Here is a 24443-nt window from a genome sequence, read left to right on the forward strand (position 1 = left end):
AGGTTAAAGTTTTCTAACTCAATAAAAAATGACTGTATTAAACAGAGGCCCCAGTGAATGCAACAAAGCTGCAGCACTGCTCAGGAGTACTCACCTTTATGTCTAGTAGAAAGCTAACAGTAACATCTAATAACTAGCTGGGTCTCTGTTCCCAAATTTCGGCTCAAAACATTCATAGTGCCAGTTTTGAGACTAGCACATGAATTTAAAACCTTCTCCCTAGACTGTTTGAATTCAAAAGAGCCAGAGCAGCCTCCCACAGTCTAAAAGATTCAGTGGGATGCTACAGGGCATGGCTGCCCTGACAGCTCCCCAAGGAGCAGGTCAGGTGTGTGGGGAAGATGCGTGTTTCAGGAAAGGACAGGTCTGGGCTGCAGCAGAGGGAGATGACATTTCTAACTTGAAGTTTGTCTGAGTTGCTGAGGGAAGACAGAGCAGTGCAGATGAACGCAGAGAGGTAACTTGGGGAAAGTAAAACCGGTGAATGAAAAGCGGTAAGTGATAAAGGAGACACAGAAAAGTAGTGAAAGAGGGGGAGTCCAGAGACACTGTTTTCTATTTTACTCTCTCTCCCTCTCCCTCTCTCTCTCTCTCTCTCTCTCTCTCTCTCTCCCATTTATTCAATGAGTCTTTTCAGTCCTCCTCACAATTATTTACTCTGCAATGCTTCAGATGATCAACAGTCAAGGAGGAAGAAGGGAAGAAGTGGAGTCTGATGCAGTTGAAATGCTTTTATGTCCAAGGCTGAACTGGAAAGTCTGGACTATACACTGAAATCTAAAGCTTAGGCATAAAATAGGGTATGTTGATGGACTGGGCTTCTACCTATCTGGTTCAGTGTGTGTTTTCTTGCACACAGCACCATTAAATACCAAAGGTGAAATTCAGGTTCTACTGCAATGGTAAAAATAACCACTGACTTGAGATGGACCAAGAGATGGTTAGAGACTACCATTTCAGGAAACACTGGTACACTGTGTTATGGTTTGTGTGTTCAAGGCTTTTTTCTTTAACCCCCTCAGACAGTTGTACATTATTGTCCAAAGCTACAATTTACTGCTCACCTCACAAAGTAGGTGAATTCTGAGAAGGGTCCCAAAAGGGGATACTATGGGCAAAATTGTCATTGTGGGCATTTGTCAGTGCACTATTCAGAGGGCTTTGCACATCAACAGAAACGAATATCTCTCTGAATTTAGATTTAGCAGCCACTGGATTATTTGTGAGCAAATGCCAGCATCATATTTTTTGTGACAATCATGCAGCCAGATGACTCGGAAGAATTTTTTTCCACATCTTCTCCAGAAAGGCAACACAGCAGTGATTCATATTAAAAAAGCATTACAGTGACAGTCGGAAGTAGGAAAAAATAATCAGTAAGCACTAAGAAGTGCTTGTGAACAAGGCCTGCAAAACTGCTGATGTTTTGACCACTAACTGTTCTGGCTGAACATAATAAAAAAGAACTATTTCATCAAACGAGGAACAATGAAATAAAGATGCATTCTGGAAAAAGTTTCTTATTTAATTTTTAATCTGATTCCACACAACTAACAGAAAATATTTGCCACTGCTACAACAGATTAACTGCTAATAAATTGAATGAAAAGAGGCAGATGCACTGATAAACTTCATGGACTCCAAATCATTACACAGTGTTCTATGCAGCTTTGCTGCAATACCTATGTGACTTGGGGAAGTACAGGAAAGCAGACATTTAGATATGGATTCAACAGATGAGATGATTAGAACTGAGAAACTCTCAATTTCTGCATCAAGTTATTAAATTTTTGTATGCTCTTGCAAGAAAAATGAAAAAATTGAATGTATAATATATTCAAATACTTACAGTTTGATCAGAGATGGTAAAGAGGAGAAGGCATTGGGGTGAATAATTTTAATTTTGTTCCAAGCTAAATCCCTACAAGAAAAGTGAGTAGAAAATTACATACCCACTGAGTGAATATGGAAGTTTTCAAACACTTGATTAGGAAGCCTAAATATAAAAAAGGTATCAATTACATGCCAATATTTTCAACAAGCTCCTACATATCTCATAGTGAAAATTATTTTTTCATTTTTTGTTAGTTGTGTTGTTATTAAACTGACAACTTAAAATGTCTCAATGTCTACCACAACCCAAAGCATTTCAGTTTGCTTCACAGTCTCCTAAGGCAGCAGAGAGAAGGGTGGGTTATATGGACTATGTCTTCTGAAATGTTCTCATGTGACTAAGAACAGCAAACCCATGGTGAATAGGCTTAACTTCCTAATCTCAATTTTCACCATCCCTGAGAAATCAAAAAAACTGAAAACAACTCTTAAAAAAAAGTGTAGCTTCAATTCTGCAAAAAATTACAACCATGAGTAATTTCTTGACAAAAAGACTCTTCTAGCATGAGTCTGTGAGAAAACTGGAAACCTGCACATGACTGGACTCCATATCTTAAGATGCTGTTCTCTGTAAAAAGATTTCCCACTCCCTAGAGCTGATTATAACGTGAACCTGCCAACACATACCAGCTCTGGCTCAGTAAGTCTCTCCACTTCCATGACAAACATTTAGAAACGTTTTTATGGCTATAAGCTTATGTATTTTAATTAATTGCTGCCAATGTTAACTTCACAAAGTTTTCTCTCCTTTCACTGTTAGGAACTGATGGTGAAAGATCATAGCGAGGAAAAGCTGAAATCAGGATCTTTTGGGGTACACCATGAGCAGACATGGTAGAGCCCATGTTTTTGAGAAGCTGTGTGAATGTGTGTTTGGGGTACTCACAGAGACCGAAGAGCAGCCAGCTGCCGAAACGTGTCTGCTTTGATTTCAGCGATTTCATTGTGATGCAAGTCACTGAAACAGTAATAAGGATCTCCTCAGTTTCAAAGAAACTTTGGGGTGTTTTAGATTGTCCTTATGATCCATTCAATAAAGTGTGTCTGGGATATGTCAAATTGGCCAGCAATAACCAAGTTAATTATACTCAAACACACATAGATCCTTCTTTTTAAGATTTTTTAGGGTGGTTTAACACTTACATTTTTTGGAGTTTTTTACATGCAGTAAAACAGGGTAAATCTTCCAGGAGGTTATAAGACAGATCCCTGAAAAAAATAGATTAACATCAAAAGAATGTTAAAAGAAAAATAGCTTTTGTTGTGTACCTTCAAGCTCAATTAAAAATAGTTTTTATTCACAGTCACAGAAGAATAGAAGTGTACAAACTCACTTATTTCTCATCTGTCACATTTTGATTTCTAGCTGAAGAGGAGAGAGGAGGGCAGAAGGCAAGATGTATTAACTCCATATCCACATTTGCAAATTCCTTGCATTGTCTGAAGATTTCCTGCCTGAAGTGTAGACTTCTGCTGAGTGTTTTACAGCAATGATATTGGCCATCTGGATTTATATCACAGACCTCATATTTATCATATTTAAATTCTGATAAGTATTTTAACAATTTAAAATAATCTACTAAGTATATATGCTCATTTTTTTTCAGAGAAGATCCTGTATTTTTCTGACAAGAGTCACAATCAGCTTCCTATTCTATACTTTTAATTAAGCAGTATTGCCTCTGATCCTTAGATTGCTACATTTTATAACTGAGGGAAATGGTAAAAAAATATTGGAACTAACTCTGAAATCAATCACTACATGGGGGGACAAAAAACCTTAAAAAGACTCGAGCCAAAACTCAACAAATTACAGAATAACTGAAACATCTGGACTGATTTACAGTATAATATAACTAATCAAAACCAAGCCCAGGCAATTTGCAGAAACTGAAGGGAAAAAAAAGGGGAACCAAACACCAGCCCCCAACACCCAAGAGTCTCATCCAATATATATATATGTGTGTACATATATATATATGTGTGTGTGAGTGTGTGTGTTCGTGTTGCTGAGGGAAAACTAAATGGGAAATTTGCATGTGAAAAGAACAGAAAAAATCTTATGCCTTGAATTAGAAAAAATGTCCTTTCTCACAGTTATCCAGTATTATCACATGAAAGAGATTCACTTTTCACTTTGTGAAATTCTCACTTCTCAAATTCTCTAAAACTAGCACATCTCCACCTATTTAATCCCTTGGTAAAACTATATTTTCACTGTTATTGTTCCAACAGGGGCATTTGGACTATTATATATTTGATTAGTGGAAGTGATGCAAGTAATGACTGTCTGTCTTTAAGGAATTCTACTCTGATTTTACTCTGTACAAAAGCAAGTATCAATATGTTTGGGTGGGTTTTTTTGTTTTGTTTTGTTTTGTTTTTTTGTGTGCGTACAAAAAAGAAAGGTACACAGTGTCCCAAATCAGACAGGGCAGGGTTCAAGTGAGCTAGAGGCTTTTAGGCCAAGGTAAAGGATGTTTTGTATGTCTGGCAGACACTGGCTATTCTGTCATCCACAGGTTTATCACTTAGGTCTTTGTACAAATATGTTACCAGCTTGAATTTTGTACATACAGACACTCCCTGCTCACACACAGAAAAAAACCCTGAACTTGTGACCCTTCTCACCTCAGTTTCTGCCAGAGCTACTCCAGGAAATATTTTACTTGTTTATTTTTAAGTTCTTTCCCCCCCACTTTCTCAATGCAGGAGGCTCCTGGCACAGCAGAGGGCAGGTGTTTTTGTTTCCTGTGTTGAGGTGCATCCCCAGCTGTGCTGAGCCTCCCCAGGGCTGCTGTGCCCGAGTGTCACACACACCTTCACTGCAGGTGTGCACACATCCAGCCAGCCTCGGGCACTTGAATCCACACCCTGATGTACTGCTGCCTCTGTAGGATGCACACATTGCCTTTCCAAGCACTGTTTGCACTTGCATTGTTTGTGTGGGTACGTGAGCCAGGGAGCCCTGCAAGGTCCCAGTCTCCCAGTAAGGTATGGCTGGGTTCAGTGCACCTTTATTCCCCATGGCACAGCCACAACTGATGTGCAAACCCAAAGGGAGACTCAGCAGGCTTGTTCCAATCTGGCAGCAATGGGGAAAGAGCAGCTCCTGGGTACTTGAAATCGTTCCCTCCTCTTTTAAGTATCAGCTCTAATTGTATAGGGTAATACTCAAAAATAAAAAATGTGAATTTACAATGGACAGTCATTCTCTACTATGAACTCTCTAAGTTATTAATTGCTATATTATTTATTTGCCCTCTGTTTTGAGATTATTTACTGTTTTTTAATGTTACTGGACATATTTAAACTTAATTCTGTGCGCAGACTTTTCTTCTGGCAGCAGACTGTCTTTTATCATTCTGAAAATGATTATATGGCATCCATTAACTAAAACTCAATTTTTTCTGGAAATGTTCTTGACATTCACTCTGGTATTCAAATAATGCATTATAATTAGTGCTATTTCGATGTTGGCCAGAGAATTAATACCAAATAGATTCCTAGTGATGTAATACATAGAGGAAAGTGCTCTTGGCTCATTCTCAAAGAAGTGGACACAATGATTACTTTCGTTAGTGATTAAGCAAACTCCAAGGAAATTTCCAAGCTAAAATAACATTGTATATTTAGTATACCAAATATGCCCAGCTATGTCAAGGAATAGACTGTTAAAATTGCAGTCAGCTACTTATGTCTGATTGGGGCAGAAACTAAAAGAGGAGCATAACAAGGACTTAAAACTGCCATCCTTATTTTCTATTTACTTATATTTTCTATTCACTTCAATGGGTTATTTGCCTAAGTGAGAAAAAAAAATCTCAAACTTCTGTAGGAGAGACAGAATGAAGGAAAATAAGGTAGTTCTGTCTTTTGAAAAGCAAAATCAAGAACCTTCTTATTTTTTCCTAAAAATATGCTAAGTAATTATCTTTCTCAGCAATGTATGGGAAATCCTGATTGGTAAGTGGGTTATAAACTTTTAAAATAACACAGGGGCCAACTCCCTGAGCTGAATTCCAAAGAAGTAACATGATACACAGAAATAGCAGTAATTGGGTAATTTTGAAATCATAATAGTTTCATTTGTCTATTAATCTCTTGCATTAATGTCATGTTAATAATCTTACTGAAACGTACAGCACTTGGAGATTAGGTAACTGGTCACAAGCTGATTTGGGGAGAGAGGTGATCTGTGCTCCTGTGAGTGTCCTGTTCAAAGAATTTATAAAAGAAATTACTTTTTGAAGATTGTAAAACAAAAGTTTTTCAGGAACATTCTTTACAGTAAGTCAGTATACAAGAAAATAAAGCAAAAATATTTCTCTAGCACTTACAAACTCTCCAGACTTGTAGTCCCTGTCAGATCAGGAAACTCTGTTAACTGTGAAGCACCATTTAAAGTCCTACAATTAAAAAAAAACCAATTTCAATAAAATTATGGTGATGGAAGTGTGGGACAACTCTAGTATTGCAATATAAAAAGAAAACTAAAATAAAAAGTAAACACGTACAGAGTTCTTAGTTCTGGCAAGTGTTGAAAAGCAGATTTTCCAACAAGCTGGATAGGGTTATCATAAAAATGTCTGAAAAAAAGGATAAAAAGACATTTAATGAAAAATACTTTAAAATATTCTAAATATATTATTATATTATAAACAAATGAGTAAACTCTCTATGATTAATCACATCTGATAGTAGCAGAGGTGAACTTCTGGGTTTTTCTCACCCTCTAATCTATATTCACCAGCCACATGTCACATTTTGAACATTCAAGTAGTCACTGTTTTCCTGTTTTAATGCCAGAAGCCAGTCAACAAAATTTTCTCTCTTCTTCCCGGGTTTGAAAAGACAAATTTTCAGTTATGAAGAATTTTTTTATGACCTGAGACAAATTTAAGGCTAGCACATGAAGAAGTCAGAACTTCCCCTATTCACAAGAGGTTCCCTTGCCCTTTTGAAGTCATGCTGCTTTTTGCTCATGGAATATTACTCAAGACGAGTCATTATTTTTCTTACACTTATTTTGCAATTTCTTAATTTGAAGCTGTCCATTAAGTGAATTTTCATGCAAGATGATGGGAATTCAGACTGCAGTCCATCAAGAGCAATTTTTACCAGCTTTTATGTTGCCAGCAATGCTAAGAGATTTAGAAGTAACCATTCAAATAAAAGTTTGAAGGCCAGAGATCACTACTTGCTTCCCTTAAACAGGACTTGAAAACTGCCATGCTTTCCATGAAGCTGGAAAGATATGAGCTTTTTTGCTTGTATGGTGACTCACTAAAAAAGTTATTTGACAATTAGCCACAAATATGACACTTAGTTCCACATTCCCTAATACAAAGAGTCATTGAAAAGATTCTTATCACTTACATTGTAATAAGTGAAGGATTACCCACAAATGCACGCTCAGGTATTGACTTGATGTTATTGCTATGAAATCCCCTACAAAGAAAAAACCTTTTATATGGTAAGCAAAAAATAAGTGAAGACTCAGTCTGTATTCACAATGCACAATGATGGTTTTTTGTTTGTAGTGAGAAAAGTGTCTGTATGTAAAGGAATATCTCAGTTTTCTGGAACAAGACGGAGCTGAAAAAAGCAAAAGAAAACGAAAGAGAAGAGAAGAGAAGAGAAGAGAAGAGAAGAGAAGAGAAGAGAAGAGAAGAGAAGAGAAGAGAAGAGAGCAAAATTGCTGAAATTCTGCACTTCTCTAAATGAACAAAACCATTCAGATGAAGTAAACTTCAAAATGGCATTTTAAAATTCAGAGCATGTATGTATATAGATAAAATGTAAATATACACATATATATGAAATGAGAACATCAATAGTTAGAAATTAATAATTAAGTAGCTAATAATGTTTTTCCCTCTGTGCTTATTAAATTGCAACTATTTCTTTTGCTGGATGGCACAAGTTTACAAAGAAGAATATTTTATACACTGTGTTGTAATGTTGATTCTCCCACAATCACCTTTTTGTTGAGATATTTTAAATGTGGACACAAACAAAATGTAGTTGTGCCTACTGGATAGAGAGCCAAATCTTTGTCTCATCATTAATTACTGGATTTTATTCATACGAGTAATTCTCCATTGTGAAAAACAAAAGGAACAACTAAGATTTCAAAAGAACAATGATGATTTGTGTGGGAAACTCCCATTAGTTCAGTCGGGTATGAAGAAGGTTCCCCAGCTTAAATTTATGCATTACTAAGCCTCCAATTGTTCACTGAAGCAAGCACACATGGCCATTACTTGAACAGGTCCCACATTATTGGTTTGAGTTGTTTAGGCATTGTGCTACTGGTGATGAGCTACAGAGCCTGCTTGCTTTTACATCCCTGCTTGCTTTGCAAGCAGACTCTAAGCAGAATCTGGAACCAGTAAACACACTGGTTTTGAATGGGATGCCTTGCATGGCAGCAAAAAACAAGGAAATGGCATGAGTACCTCCCAGAGCAATATCTGCTACTAGCTGTGCACAAAAAGGTCACAGTCTGTGTTTTCGGCCCAACCACCAACTCAGAGAGACGGGAGGTGCCACCCAGAAACACCTTACTAAGGTGGCCCTGCAATGAACTGGGTCCCTGTGGGGCTGGGCTCCCACCTGGCTCTCTGGAAGACATCCTGTCCTTAGATCAGCTCCAGGGCCCACACAAATCACAGACCCACACAGTCTCGTGATCTGTGCTGGATTTCAAATGTCAGATTGATGGAATTTCAGACCCCAAATGTTTCTTGCACATAGTTGATATTCCAGGTTGAAATCCTGTGGGGGCCAGTGTGTAACCTCAGGCACATCAGGTACTTTGCTGGTGCATTTGCTGCAAACTGAGTCTGACTCCAGAGGTCATCAAAAAGGCAATCCTTTGAGGTGACTGGATTTCATTCCAGTTATTTTATGGCATAAATAGCAGCTGAGAACGTTTGGGTTGGGCAACTCATAGCCCAGCTGCCTCTTCCAGAGCTGCATTCTGGCAACAGTGGAGGTGCTGAGCAGGAGTCCACAGCATCTGGGGGTACCTGACCTGGGAAAAAATCTCAGGTGGATACTTAAAATAGGTTTTTAGATCAGTTTGTGATGTAGCAGGGGTACAACCATGTCCAACTAGTATGTGATTACTTACTTTTGTCAAAATTCTATGCTGATTGTAGCACTAACATGGTAAATAAGTTAAACAGAAAAAATTCTGAACATATGCATTAATGTGTACATTGTGTACATGATGTGTTAACATAATTTAATGTACTTTTAATTTTTAATAGTTCAACCATTTTTCAAAATAAATTTGAATAATTTAATTTTGTTGTTGATTTCCACATGCAAACTATACCTGTGCATATAAAAGTGTTTCATCCAAACCATTACAAAGAACTGACTATACATATTGAAAAGAAATTGCTATAATTTATAGAGGTAAGGGAGAGAAGTAGCTAAAATTTAATTAAACTTGATGAACTAATGAAGATGCCATGCCTTCTTAGTTAGAAGACTAATATATTGGATAGTTTGCAAAATCTAACTCTTGTGTTTGGGACTAAAAGTGAATTAATTGTGTTTGTTATGTACTGTATTCCATAGAGGAAGTTTATAGAAAAGATCCACTGCACAAAGCAATATAAAAGCAAAAGTTGTCCGAACTTGAATGGTCTAAACTGAACACTGAAAATTATTTTTTATGTATGTTGGTATGCTTATTAGTTTTTCCTAGGATATCAGTTTTTAAGGATTACTGATAAAATCACCAGCATTAAAAAAAATTCACACACTAGACAAAACATCCTTCTTCCTAATTTGAACTCTGTACTTACAGTTCTTTTAGGTTTGTTAATGTCCTGATAGCAGTGGGGAACTCGTCCAGACTGTTGTAATTTAAATCCCTGTGTGAAAATAGATTTTATTATTTTGATATGCACTGCATAAAAGATAACATAGCATTGCTGGCATTTGTAATGAACTATCATCTTCTATGCATTGAATAAATACATACAGCAAAAAGACAGGAAATCCTCAAAAGCGTATGGATATTTTCCAATAAAGTCTATTTAGAGCACATTATTGTTCCTATTTTTTATCAGCATTCTATTTTTAGTTACATTTCAGCTATCCTGTAATAAAGAAAATGCAAGCAAATTCAAGTATTACTAAGGGATTTGCTGTTTTGTAAGTTGCCCATCCTTTGCTTTACATTAAAATATTAACAGGGAAAAAAAAATTTCAAAACAATATTCACTTATTTAGTGATCTGTACTTTGCATGTCTAATACATTTCTCTATAAAGATTTCTAACTGTATTGTTTATTTTAAGACTTGACAACAGTCAAGAGAATATTTCTAACCACGCAAATTGTAAAAATGAAAGTGTAGCCATGGTAGTGACCTCTGCTTTAAGAAGTGCTCATGCTGCAGCAGTAATTAGACTTTATTCTGGTAGGCTGAATGGATCATAATCCTACCTCTGCCCTCAGCATGACATATGTATTCTTTAACATTTAGGAGATGGCTGAAATTAAAATTGAGATATGCCACTTTACTGTGATGCTGTCTGGCAACACTTTGTCAGGAAAACAGTCTGAAAAACTGGAGTGAAAGCCTTTTTAGACAGGCAAAACCCTAGCCACAGTTTACAATAGATTGAAATTGAAATAGTATCAGGCTGAAGTAATGCAGGCAGGAAACTGCTGTCTGAACTCAACAAGGCTTTCCTTCCTGCTTGTAAATCTCTCCTGCTTATTGACAAAAAGAGATTACAGGCGTGTACGGTTTGGTTTTGCCCTCTAGTGATATGTCATTTCCAGACCTACGCCTCAACACAAAAAAATGATCTTAAATCTGGCGTCCATCATTTACACCAAGATCTCTTCAGATTATCTTGAGATATCTGGGAACTGGTGTATACATTATGCAATTACTGTGCTTGAGGCAATGCTACACTGTCCTGTTGCAGGGAAGTGGTTATTCCCACTTATTCCCGGGTTTGTGACTGTCCTCTGTGTTTTCATCTCTCTCATGCCAGGTGGCTGGGACTGGGTTTGCAATTACTTATTCCATTGTTCTGTTTTTCCCCATTTGTGACCAAGTGCCATGTGAATATCACTTAGATAAACAAACCAAACCATTACATTTTCCTTCTTCCTTTCCCGTCCCCCTTTCCGGTGCTACACCAAGGGACTTCCTCTCAACTCACAGGCAGCTCAAAGTCCAAATTGTAAAATTGCAATTCAGTGGCAAGGGATCAATGCAATCAAAATGGTAATAAAAAAACCCAAGAAGCCCAAACCTTCTTGCTTCCAAATCTTAATGAAAGATGAAAGTGGGCAGGACACAGGTTTGTGGATGGGAAAGCAAATAGTCACCTTTAGCAATATCCATGTCTGAAACTATTTGTTTCTCATAACTGGGTTTTTAACCTCTGTCCTGGTTGGGTAAAACATCCAAAATCACTGAAAATGATGCAGCTGACTGCAGCAGGTGTGGGAGGAAGCACATGCAAAGTTTTACTGTCCCTGTGGCATTTCTGGGGTCTGGGTGACTCCAGCAGACAACATCTGTATTTGACTAACTGTAACAAAATAATTTCTGCTAACCATTAGCACTGCATTCCTGTTTGATAATTTATGTTGAATATTTTTTAGCTAGAAAACTCAAGAAAATTTGAATTGGTCTAAACAGAATTACAGTGAAAACTTGAGGAAGTTTCAGTCTTTACCAGTGCTACTCTTTATCAGAGCTCTCTAAAGACAAAAACTTGGATACAACCAAAACATTTCTCCCACTTGTAAAGCACATTCATAATTTGACTACCTAGAACTTTTGCTTTTTCCAGATATAAAAAAATAAACCCATCTAATTTTATAATCATCCTCTATGCTAAGACAGTTTCTTTATGCTGAAGCTTTTCACTGTGACAATTCACCAATCTAGCTATTAGCTTTATTAATTGAACAAGACAAATAAATAGTACTAAACTAGGCAATCGTAAGTTCATGAATGGTCACTTCTTTTTCTATGCTCAACACAGTTTTCAAATGTCTTTCAAACAATTTATCAATTGACAATGCTTATTAAAAAGGCAAACTACTTTTATAGTCAAAAATAGGATTTACTACATAGAGTCATTGTGAACTATCACTTAGATCCTGTAGCGATTAGGCAAGCTAAAACCCACATTTGGCTTTTGGGCTATTTTTATTCTTTCAGAATATTAATGAAAACACTCTAAAAAAAGAAACAAATAAGAGGTCAACTCACAATGTCTCTAGGCTGTGGAGCCCATCAAAGCATTTCTTTCCCAGGGAATAGATTCTATTGTTATGGAGATGTCTGCAGGGGAACATTAAGCATGCAGTCAGGAAAGCACACTGCACACAGTGGACTATAGCAAAACATCTTGATGGTTAAATCAAAATTAACTTATTTCCAGGCATGTATTGATTATATGCAACCATGCTTTTGCAAGAACATGCATAGGAGGCACCTCCACCACCCTCCACCCATATCCCAACACCTCTCCTTTTGGTTTCACAGAGGGAGTCTGTTTTAAAACCAACTAGATTGTTCAAAAATGTTCCATCTTGTAGTTCCAGGAGTTTGCGTAATGAGCAGACATATTCTCAATGATAGCTAACTAGTTAAGTAACATGTCTTAAAAACTGTGTGTGGGGTGTGAGGTGTATATTTGGAAGATGTACATTCAGAGGGTGTCAGAGGGTGTGGCCCAAAAGAGCAGCCACTGAGGAGATGGGTAACACAGCAGACAGGTAAGGGGCATTAGGCTTGCAGAATGCAAAAAGACACAAAGCCATAACAAAGAAAGTTGCCGCTTCCCTGAGATGAGTAAACTAAGTAATCTTAGAAGCACTGTAACTTGCCTTTCTATGAAATGATGGAAATCAGTAACTACTTCCTAAAATATTTAGCAATTGAAAGTAATTTTTACATATTTTAACGAGTTCAACCATTCCCCCCCCTGACCCCCTGCCCCCACCTCAAGACTCCAAATTCTGCCTATCTCTGTCTTTTACACTGACATGGAAAAAAGCACTCTGAGTGAAGCTCATAAATGTGAGCAGATTCAACTTGTAACCCCTTCAGGTAATTTAATTTAAAAATAATGCCTTTTCCCCAGATTTTTCCTTTCATTTTGTCCTCAAAATCCTACCCCTGAAGTGGAGAGAAACTAAGGGAGAAGGACTTTAAGAGAAAAGAAAGGCTATGAATGAGTGGCTGCCAGGCCCTTCACTAAACTCTGAAAATATTGCTAAAGATCAGAGGTTCTCTGAATGTATCTGCAGAACCTAGAGAATTTGAGTCTACCTGTCCATCAAAAACAGCGATTCTGACAGCAAAACAAAAGTGTTCTGTGGGTTTTTCCTTTTCTAGGAAGAAACCTAATCAACTCCATATTTTTAATGACTACTCTGACCTTTGATGCTTTAGTTAGCATGAAGAGTGCATCTTCAAATTCCAGTTATGTTTGGATCTTTAATTACAAATGTTTTGACCTGCTCCAATTGACCATGCACTTTTGCACCATGTTGAAAATGTGCCATACTGTATAGAGTATAAACCCAATGAAAGCAGAACCACACACAAAGATTTTGATGAGCCAAAAAGATCAGCTGTGGTAGGTTATGAGGAATGATTCAATTATTAATCACTACAAAGCCCAGAAGATTAGAAATAAGTAAGGCAGAGATTAAATAAGGAAACCTAACTGAGCAGAAGCAAGCATGGCATGAAAAGAAATTATTTTCTCCTGCATTTCTTAACTGATCTCTTGCCAGTACATTTCTGGTAGGGGTCTAGAGAACAGTGCTCAAGACAGCCTCTTGCCTTTTACACTGCTGATACAAGTCTAGAAGGTCAATCAAATCACAAGTCCATCCATTCTTTAACTTGAATGGGATTGTCATTTAATGTAAAGAGAAAGAAAATGCTTTGCAGCACAAGTCAGCTGTTAATACCCATTCTTGGGGCCCCATGGAGGCAGAGATAGCGACTATAGCTGTCCATGTAAAATCCAGATGTGTGCCAGGTTCAGTGCTTACACTGGGGCTAGAGGATGCTACAACATGCTAAGTGCCTTACATAAAACCATGGTTTAGGACAACTTGTAAAGCTTGACTATATAATTCTCTCTTTAATAATGCTAATGTTTTCCAAAGCATCCTGAAATTACTTCTTCACTTAAGTTTCACCACCCAGTCTAGATTTTTTCCACTTGGTACATTCCCAGAAGATAAGAAGCTGAAACCATGATTCATAGCATGCCTTCCAGATCTTGGTGCCAGCTGTGCATGTTTCAGTTAGTTGAGCTAGTATGCAAACATAACCAAATACAAATCTATATATACTTTCTATGACAGGAAATGCACATTTTTTCTACTGGATGGCATTCTTTCCAGGTCCCCTAGAAAGATTTCCATTCATTTCCTGTTTCTAATCTTCCTTCTTTCAGTCTTAGACAGATCACAATGCATCCCTTCCTGTTTGTTTTGCTGACCAGATAGGGTGATTTTTAATTCCCTTGAATACTTTTTTATTGAGATGGAAACTTTTAAGCTAGATCAAAATAAGTGTTTTAGCAAATGCTAGTCAAACTGAAATAATATCTGTTTCTCCAAGAGGCCAAAGCCCTGCAAGAAGACATTGTGTATAAAAAAGCAATCAGTAAAACTTACAGAACTACCAAACTGGAGAGGTTTCCAAAGGCATAGTCTGGTATGTAATGAATTTTATTCAGTGCCAACGTCATTGCCTGAAGTGCTGGTAAACTCCTAAAAGCTTGGACGGGAATTTCTGTCAAGGAATTATCATCTAGCCAGAGGTGCCTAAGGGAGACCAAGCCATTGAAGCAGTTGGGGGGTACATAGTTGATATGGTTGGCATCCAGACGCCTAGGAGAAAAAGAAACAGAGAAAATTGACTTCAAGAACAGAAAAGTGGCTTTGCACAATGGCTATAAGGAGTTATCACCATGAACATAAGCCCAAAGGATGGACATGGGTTGCCACTTCCACTTTTCATTTACTGGAGATTCTATGTTCCCATCTTGCTTGCAGCCTCATCCTTGAGTTCTCAAATCATGTTCACATGTCTGCTTGTCAGCTGGCTCTGTAGGGACAGCTCTCCTTGGGAGCCATCAACTCATTGAGAGCACACACTGATTATTTTTGAGCAGAATCTCTCTACAAATCGGGTATGACTTTGTTTCTTTTCCCAGTTGTTCAAAATCACGGAAGAAAATAGTGCAAGAAAGTAATCCAGAGATTCTCTTTCAGAACCTACAAATCACTGAGCTGTAAGATAATTTGGATTTCCATATGCTAAACACTCATTCCAAGACCCATAAACAGAACCCACTTCTAAGACTCTGGAAGTTCCTACTTTACCTTTTCTTAAATATTACAGATAAATATTACAGAGTTATAGAATCACAGAATAAGCTGAGTTGGAAGGGACCCACAAGGAGCATCAAACCCCACTCCTGGCCCTGCACAGGACCACCCCCAAGAGTCATATCATGTGTCCAAGGGCATTGTCCAAATTTCTTGAACTCTGTCAGGCTGGTACTGTGAGCACCTCCCTGGGGAGCCTGCTCCAGTGCAAATATTATTCATCCTAATGATTCTAATGATTCTAATGATAAGTGAAAGTCACATTTTTTTAGCAGTGGAACATAATCTTTTTTACCTAGAGATTAGTATTGCCAATGTGATGTATTTCTGTTGAAAAAGAAGTTACTAAATGCACTTCAGCTGCTGCAGAGCCAACAGAGGGAGCTCAACTGCACATTGTACCTTTGCAGGTGATGCTTTGTTCACACACTTGTGAAATTAAGGATTAAATCTAGTGAACCTTTTTCAGATGTGGTGCTACAAACATAATGTCATCTATTCACTGGATTTTGTTTTTGCTGTGTTTTTGCTTTTTTTTGATTCTTTCAGGGAAAGATTTAAAAGTGCATTTCAGAAACTTTGTGGAACACTCAGGATGTGGGCCCTGACAAATTTTTTTTGCTTTTAATGTGCTGCTGTGACTCGTACCTTTTCCATAACATGAAAACTGTGCCCTAAAAATTTTCATTAAATGCTTAGAGAGGAGTAATTAAGTGAATGGCAAAACAGAAATAAATCTAAATAGATTTTTGAAATACTACAGAACACACAGCAACACCTGGGGTACAAAGAAGTAGTTCTGTACAACCTGAATTTGGTCTCTTTGAGAGAAATGCAATACTCTATGTGGTGGACATACTAATCTCTTTATTTAAAGCTGCTTCCTCATTTACAGTCATGTAAAATGTCAGGTCCATTCTATCTCCAGTTCCATGCTGGCCCTACCTACTGCATGAGAACAAATAATGACTGCTAAGGCTCCGTGCCAGGCTGGCAAATAACTGAGACAAGGTCAGTTGGAACAAATTTATAAGGTTCAGTGTCAAAGCCCTTGTACAATTAAATTTTCAATATAATAACTGACATGTCAGGCAGCAGAGACAGAGCTTCCAAAATAACTCAGTGGTCTGTCAACAAATGGGCAAGGCTGGAAATGTTTAGAAATACCCATGTTGTTCTTCCTCCTTTCCCCAGGCAACAACCATTTTATGCCTGTGTTTTCAAATAAGGTATAATTTGAATGAGTAGATGAGGTTTCTTTGTGTTCAGTCAGAAGTAAACTTCTTCCCTGGGTGATGCTGGTATGTAAACTAAGAAGTTATAGTTGCCTTAGTTTGACAGTTTCACTGATTAAAGAATGGAGGCTTTATTCAAACTCCATGTGCTGCAGTATTGCATTAACATCTCGTTCAAGAGGAAGCCTGCCCACGCAGCCCTGATGTCCCTGCACACTCCACGCCAGTCACTCATACGATGCCTGGCTGTGTGGAGAAGCCAGCAGTTACTTGTTTGTATGTGACCCTGGGGCTGAAATGGCAATATTTCTGCTGTCCTCAGTGAGACCAGGATTTTTATCTGACCAATATTTTGTAGCAAATCAAGGAACTGATTTTTTAAAAAAATAGATTAAGTTTCCAAATATGAACCCACCACTGGCACTGGCTATGTAAACAAAAACCCACAGAACAGAAAGAAAAACAGAACTGCTGTACTGTAAATGAAATTTTAGATAGTTGAATTACTGTTTAATTAAAGCTTGGAAGAAACAAAAAAGCTGCAATGATTTGTGCTTCAGGTTCTGTAACTGGATTACGTATCCTGCAAGTACTTATAAGAAGTACTGCCTCAAGTGCTCTTTCGTTATCTAATCTTTTTTAAATTTCCAAGTACCGTTTTCCCTCTTGCAGATATTAAAAGGTTTCAGTAGTGGTTATGTTTCCTGTCATACTGTAGGTAATGCACACTGATGTATAAAAGACTGATCAAAATCACCCTTTTCAGCCAATTGTTTTACATGTGTTGATCAAAGTTTTGGCACTTTCAGAACTAAACCCATTAACTCACAAACATGACCCTATTTATAACTGAAAATATATGTAGATAACATGTGGTGAGTTTGAAAGCTGCTATTATATTCCAGAGAGAGCTAATTTAGGGAAACAGAAATACTTGATCTCTTCTGAGAGGCAGCATGTAAATAAAGCAGCCACTATGAAATTCACCATGAACTCACTTAAAATGTCTAAATCTTTCAAAGCAACTGCTTGAGCTATGTGGACTGTAACCCACTCGTGTTTCCTGTGACACACTGTGAATTCTGTGACCCTGTGCCCAAGTTATGAAAAGATACTGTTCACGTAGAATGACAACCTCATTTACTGGTACAGACAAAGGCAGATGCTTGGAAAATATTTGATTTGCATTTTTAATCAATTTTATGTTTCATGCCAGTGGTAGGTTTCTAAGGAAATATATATATATATATATATTTATATATGTATACACACGCACACAATTTCCCCCCATTTTCTGTATTTTCTCTCAAAAACAGCTACAAACTGGGTATATCACAATCAAGAAATTCCTTAATACCTTGTTGGAGTGCCTTACTCATTCATTCAGGTTTAGATCAGGAAGGAGATTTCTCCCAAGCCATTTTTCCCTCTGAAATGAACAGCTATTACATGGATTGCCTCACCTTGAATGGATGAGGACCAGAACACAATGAAAGGTCTGGAGAAGAGGGAAGCCACAAAGATGGATAAAGTCAAGGATAAAATGTTTCTTTTGATGTTTAAAGTAGGAGAGGTAAAATCAAAGGAAAAGGGACTGTACTTAACAGATAGGGGAGGTAGAGAAGTGGGAGCACAGGAGGACTGATTTTAGGCATGGTCGATTAAAGAAGGTGAGTTTCTCCCTGTCATATCACCTTCCTCTTCTCCTGACTCAGCTCTGGGATGCAGGGAGCCTCAGCCAGATCTCTGCAGGAATTATGGTGCAATGAGGACAGGGGTGTGGACAGGGCCTGTCTGAGGAGGGCATAAAGGCCAGGAGAGGATGACTTGCAGCCCACCTTCTTTGTTACCATATCAGCACACAGACCCTCTCAAGGGTTTGTTCACAGGATTGACTAAAGTCTCGTTTAAGTAATGGCAAGTGACATCTAAACTAGCTTCGAAAAGTGAATGTAGTAAAAATACAGCTGGCTGTTGTAAGCCATGCTTTTCAAACTTGATATTTTAAGCAGGATATCCCCTTCAGTCCACAGGGGACAATGCTAGGACTATTGTAAAAAGCTTAAGTACAACACAACAGCGCAGTAGTTCTCACATCTCACTTTTACATTACTGATACAAAGAACCCTGCATGGCAACAAGAACACCAAGTCACAATTTAGGAGCATTTGTTTCTGTGCCACTGCTCAGTTTTACATGAGGAGGTTTCTGCAGCCCTGGGAGTGTCTCCATGTGTAGTGTTTCTCTTCACATCCAGATATGCTGCTGGGGGCATTGGTAAGCCTGCATTCAAGACAATGGATGCTATCACACTGCATACAGACAAAGAGCCAACTCCACTGCTATGTTTATACAAAGGCTGGCTCTGATACCAGGTACTTTAATCCCCACAACTGGGACAAAGTGGGGGCTAGCAGTTGTTGGGTAATCCCAGGAATCCGGCTGCAGACTCAGATCATGACCCCACAGATAGATCAGCAGGTTTGGTGTGTCTGGGAACACTCACAAGTCTTCAGCCTAGAGCTGTCCTAGCCTCCCAAGCAAGGTGTCACCTGCTGGGGACAGTCCCAGGGGCATGTCATCTACCAGATGAACCCCAGGAATACATTTCCCAGTTCAGGGCAATGTTATTTGGCATGGGCCAGAAGTGTGCCAAGGACCCAGTTAACAGTTGCAGCCATGGCCAGAACCTCTGGAGCACTGCCTGCTTTGCCTGGCTGGTTGTGACTACCAGTGTGCCACTGCATGGCCCCCAGGACCTGACTGGAAGTCTGGTGTAAGCCCCTGCACTGCCAAATACAACAGCAGCTTCTTGCCTCCCACACATGCTGGCAGGCTTCAGCCAGGCAGGATGATTTCTGGCTGGCAGTTCTCAGGTTAAGAAATTTGTCTGTCTTAGAGATGTGATAAACCCCCCTCTTTTGACATTTGTCGTAAGACAGGAAAGAGTCAGATGCCTGGTACTTTCTACTGGATGAAAGAAAACATCACCTGCTGGCCTGGAATTACTGGCTCCTTGCACCCCACTTTGAGAGCAACCAGCTGGTTGAGTTAGGGACTGCACATTAAAAAAAGCCAGTAGCAAATCCATTTTAGCTAACCTTGCACCTCTATCTTCCTCCTCTTGGTTATCAATCCAGAAAAATGTCTGTGACTGAGAGGTGCAGTCTGATACTGTACTACTGCTTGATGTGTCAGTCACTCTTCTGCTGCCCAGCGCCCTGGGGCTGTAGCAGCCTGGATGGTGAAGGTGAGCAATTAAAATGAGGAGGCTGCAACAGCGACTTTTGAGACATCCTTGTGCATGTGTAGATACCTGCATGGGCACAAACAACCTCAATTTCAAATGTGGGAAATTCCTCCTCTGGGAGTTTGTGGGTACCTGTTGAGGTACCAGCTTTCTTAAGAAGGATAATGACTCCTGTAGCCTTCATTATTATGGGGTGTGACATGGAAAACCACAACTAAGGTTCCTGTCTTTTCATGAAAACAGTTCTCTGGAGAGAATGCAACTTCAGCAAAGTTGTTTGGTCTTTCAACTAAAAACCAGGATTATTAGCAGAAGCATCAAGCTGGAAAATAATTGTTCAAATTTAACATTTTTGGAGAAAAAAAAAAAAAAGTGGCTTTTTAATTTTAAGTCTGAACTGGAAGAATTTCAGAACTGTGTGCTCTCAAAGTCTTCCAGTGCTTGTTTGGGCTAAGCATGGAAACTTTTCTTGAAATGTCAAATATTTGGGGGAGCAGGGAGATGATGAAAAATCCATTTGCTGACTTCTTCCAGACAGGCAACTACTGAGAACATCTGAGATTAACTCTTTTGTGTAAAAGCTGATGTCACCATCAGGTGGTCTATAAATACTGAAATATCTTATAAATAAAATTTAAAGAATCTACAAATTATGTTGAAAATTCTAAAAAATTTCATTGATACTACTTTGCTTGTAAAGGCCAATTAACTTGTTTCACTAGATTGGAGCTTTGCAGGTTGTTAAGGGAGAAAAGATGGCTTCTTTTTTCCATCTGTCAACTGTTTAAAGTGCTTTTTGGGTATATTCTGCCCTATTTTCCACTATCAAAGTAATAGTGGAAAGTAGTAATAATTAAGTAATAAATAATAATTACAAATAAATAAATAACTAATAATTAAATTTCACAAGAATGAGAGCAGGTGATACAGTAAGTAATGCTTGCTTTGAAATGTTCTTCATGACTGGTGTGGCATGGGCAGTGAGATAGCACCTGTCCTGTTCTTAATTGTGACTTTCTGTGTGTCTGACAATGCAGCAGGAAGAGCTCTTTATTAACAATGATGTCAGAACAAGAAAATAAATGGAATGTACTTTCATCTATAGTATTCACTGCAAAGGGTTGTGTTACAATAGTTTCAATAAAAGAATAGCAGAAACTTTGCTTTTCCATCTGCAACGCCAATTACCCTTTCCTCCTTTATTTAGCAACATTTGAAAATGGAGATCTGCAACTTTTCAGTTGCTAAAAAATAGATATTAACATGTTTGAGAAAAAAGTAAAAAATATTATTGATATGTCATTGCCAGTTTTTGACCAATCTCTGCTTGTTCAAAAATAAGGAAATTATATGTCAATTCTGGTGTAAAAAGGGTGTAATTCAAAATAAGATGATTGTATTAGAAAAAAAAAGAAAATAAGGTGCTAATTAAAAATGACACTTGAAAAACACTATACATATGTAAAAAGTTTTTGAACTATACATATATACTAAAAATCACAAAAAGGTTTCTAGATTTAAATGCAGAATGGAGATATTAATGATGTGCAAAACACAAAATTCAGAGATTTCCTGCTTATAGTCTGTTCTAAAAAGAATTTGCTCAAGGTGACTAATAGGGATGAGAGCATTCACGTGACTCTTGGAACCCTGCTCCCAAGTACCAAGGTGTGACACACCAGTGATTGTATGCCTCCCTCTCAATCAAGGTATCTGCACACTCTTTTGCAGTGACAGAGATAAATGCCATTTGAAATGTCAGGACTAGCAATCTGGATAATTTGTGCTCACACTAGATTTCAGAGGAGAATTATAGCCTATACAATAATACAGATATCCTTCTGCTCAAAACCAGATCTCAGAATCAGCATGTGCTTGTTACTTCCTTAATCCTCCTGCCACATAGGGAACTAAGTCCTATGCAAACATTGCCCAAGCTCTGATAGCTGAACTCATTTATTAATCAAAGCAGCGCATCACTGGTTTTGACTACTGAGCTACAAAGACTTTTATAAAATTGGAGACTATTTTAATATTGTTCAACCTTATTTTTATTCTTCAGTGGCAGAAAAAGAATTGTCATTCATTTGTTAAGGTTTTCTCATAGAAATTTCCTGTCAAATGTGAAATTCAGAAATCTTACATATTTTTGGTTAACTTTTGTGCCTATTTCTCATTTTATAATAGTTATTGAGCAATATCTGCGGTCTGAATAAGATTGATCTGTTCTAGAGGGAAGTCAAGCCTTAAGAAATTGATGAATATTTCTCACTCAAACTTGTCACACCATTCTACATACTGGCAATAGTACAACTTGGACAATAAAGTGGAAGAAATTGTTGCTTGCTCCTGCAACACATCAGCTCTTGTTCTCCGTACTACAGGCCATTTAACATCAATTAACAGTTCTATCAATATTGACACCTATACTGCCTTTTTTTTTAGCCTAGAACTGGATAATAGGAATAGCATGTCATCCAGAAATACCCTGAATGCAAAATTTTGTGATGAATTTGCTTTATGAGTGGAATATTTGTTGTGTGCATATTGTGCACACATGGACAATTAGACATGGATACTTCTATAAAAAGGATTTTAACATAATCCTCTTCACACTGATTAAGGTATCAAGGCAGTTGCTATGGGCTGCCCCTTTGCATGACTGCCTTTCTTGAGTAAAACCACAAAAGGAAGAGATTTGAGTCCCATCACCAGCTTTTTTTTTACTGCATATATGCTAACCTAAAGCAAAGGGTTAATGAGGCTTTGAGAAATCATGCCACCTGCAGACCTAAACATAATAAAAAGAAGAAGTTGTTATCTTATAGAAACTGCTTTTGAGAAGGCTTTTAACCTCTTAATTACACTCTTGAAAAGACTCCTGCTATTTCAAAGGCTTCAAGAAATAATTCCTATTGTAAATCAGAAACCAATGCAAAACAAGCTTGTGAACAGAAAATTCCTAGACTTTATGAAACAAGAAACTGAATCTGTGCACACCTTTATCTGGCAGGCACAACCCCTTTTAAGCAAACAAAAGAATAATAGTTTTCTTTTCCTCAAAGAGGTCTCTTTTGCCAGTGATCGTTTTTCAGGTGATAGTAGTTTTTCTGTACAAACCCATATCATTCCATCTTGGGACTGCTAGGCAGCTGTCTAAAGGTTTCTCCTGACCATTCCTATTCTCCTCCTGTTTTAATTCAGTCCTTTAAATAGACTGCACGAACTCCAGTTTACTTCTTCAACTTCTTCACCCAAGGAAAAAATATTTGCAACAAAGCCTGAGTGAGACTGTCATTTTGTTTAGAAACTGCACTGAAAATTCAACAATCTCTTTCAGAGTAACAAAGGAACTCTTGTTGGCTTGGCTTATCATGTTTTGGTCCAGAATGTGTATAGAGTGATGTGATCTCAGCAAGATTTTTTTGTTTGTTTAGCAGAAACAAAACCCAATATAGTCACTAGACCAGCATTTTCTCATGACTTTTCCAAAGATCAAAGGAAAGAACTGTAACCTCAAAAGTATATGGCTGAGATATTTCTGTCTGTGTCTGGTCAATAAAGAAAAAAGGCACTGACCAAATAACAATTATAAGATAATTAATTCTTAGGGCTGTTTCACCTTTAGAAACCTTAACAAATGCTTTGTATATTAAGGAGGCAAATGTAGTTCAAGACAGGCATAAGAACACGGGAGTTATTACAGTATAATGTGTGTCTGTGAAGTGCTAAGTTATACACAGATGACGTGATTTTTTCTGAAAATAAACAAATTTCATTAATTCTGGTCTTCAGATTTTGGCTAAACAAAATATATACAAAATATGTTAACCTTCTGCTAGAACTCCTTTACCTACACAAAAAAGAAGAGTATGTTCAACATAGCAGAGTTCTCAACCAACACATCTTAACTCTAACCAGACTGGTACAAATGCTCATCCCATTTTTGTCAATGTTAGACTTTTACCTGTTGGTGACCAGTACACACTGTAGCAACATTTCTTGTGAAAGTTATCTGAACTTCCAGATTGAATTCTCTATTTGGATCTTGTAACATTTTAGGAAAATAATTTTATTTGAGAGTAATTTGGTGACAATATAAGGTAGTCAATTAAAGCATAGAGAAGAGCCAGTTGGTATTTTCCTCTGAGCAAAGAACTGCTTCTCTGTTTTCAATCATCTAGATATTTCATGCTTTAGAAAATTTTGTAATTTTTTTTTTGGTATCAGGTGACAATACAATTTTGGGGATAGTTCAGAAACTAAGTCAATTTATGGCATCCTGTGTTTAGACAGCAAAAATGTCTTTGTGGTTTCAAAATATGAACTGCAAGTGCAGCAGAAGAAACTCCTGATGCCAAAGTGCCTGAACAAGAACATGGCAGATTAAGTTCGGTACAGATAGGTGCCAAGAGAGGCACTGAGGGAAAAGGCACTTCAAGTTTTACAGGACAAGTTCTTGAGTAGCTATTAACGTGCTAGAAGGAGGACCTGCAGTTGCAGTAAGAATGAAAATAACAGCTCAGCATTCAGTAAAGGTTAAAAAAAATTTAAAAAATCAAAGTTTTGAATTAGTAGGACAGCAAACAAAAAACCATCCATTTTTTTTGCCCTCTATAAACCCAAAATGTGTAAGCACTTTAAACATGCTGT

The 24443-nt window shown here is 37.7% G+C and overlaps 1 protein-coding gene across 1 annotated transcript in view; it reads right to left on the minus strand.

The window, feature by feature from the left end:
- Window positions 1–24443, minus strand: part of LGR5 (leucine rich repeat containing G protein-coupled receptor 5) — a 93424-nt gene that overhangs the window by 12441 nt on the left and 56540 nt on the right. Inside the window, exons 5-14 of the mRNA XM_033059115.1 lie at window positions 14589–14804; window positions 12157–12228; window positions 9717–9785; window positions 7273–7344; window positions 6411–6482; window positions 6234–6302; window positions 6037–6108; window positions 3037–3102; window positions 2780–2851; window positions 1850–1921 (exon numbers count right to left, since the gene is read on the minus strand). Of these exons, the coding sequence (XP_032915006.1) occupies window positions 1850–1921; window positions 2780–2851; window positions 3037–3102; window positions 6037–6108; window positions 6234–6302; window positions 6411–6482; window positions 7273–7344; window positions 9717–9785; window positions 12157–12228; window positions 14589–14804 (852 nt within the window). The remainder of the gene's footprint in view (window positions 1–1849; window positions 1922–2779; window positions 2852–3036; window positions 3103–6036; window positions 6109–6233; window positions 6303–6410; window positions 6483–7272; window positions 7345–9716; window positions 9786–12156; window positions 12229–14588; window positions 14805–24443) is intronic.

Source organism: Catharus ustulatus, chromosome 4 (genome assembly GCF_009819885.2).
Source record: "Catharus ustulatus isolate bCatUst1 chromosome 4, bCatUst1.pri.v2, whole genome shotgun sequence".
NCBI lineage: Eukaryota > Metazoa > Chordata > Aves > Passeriformes > Turdidae > Catharus > Catharus ustulatus.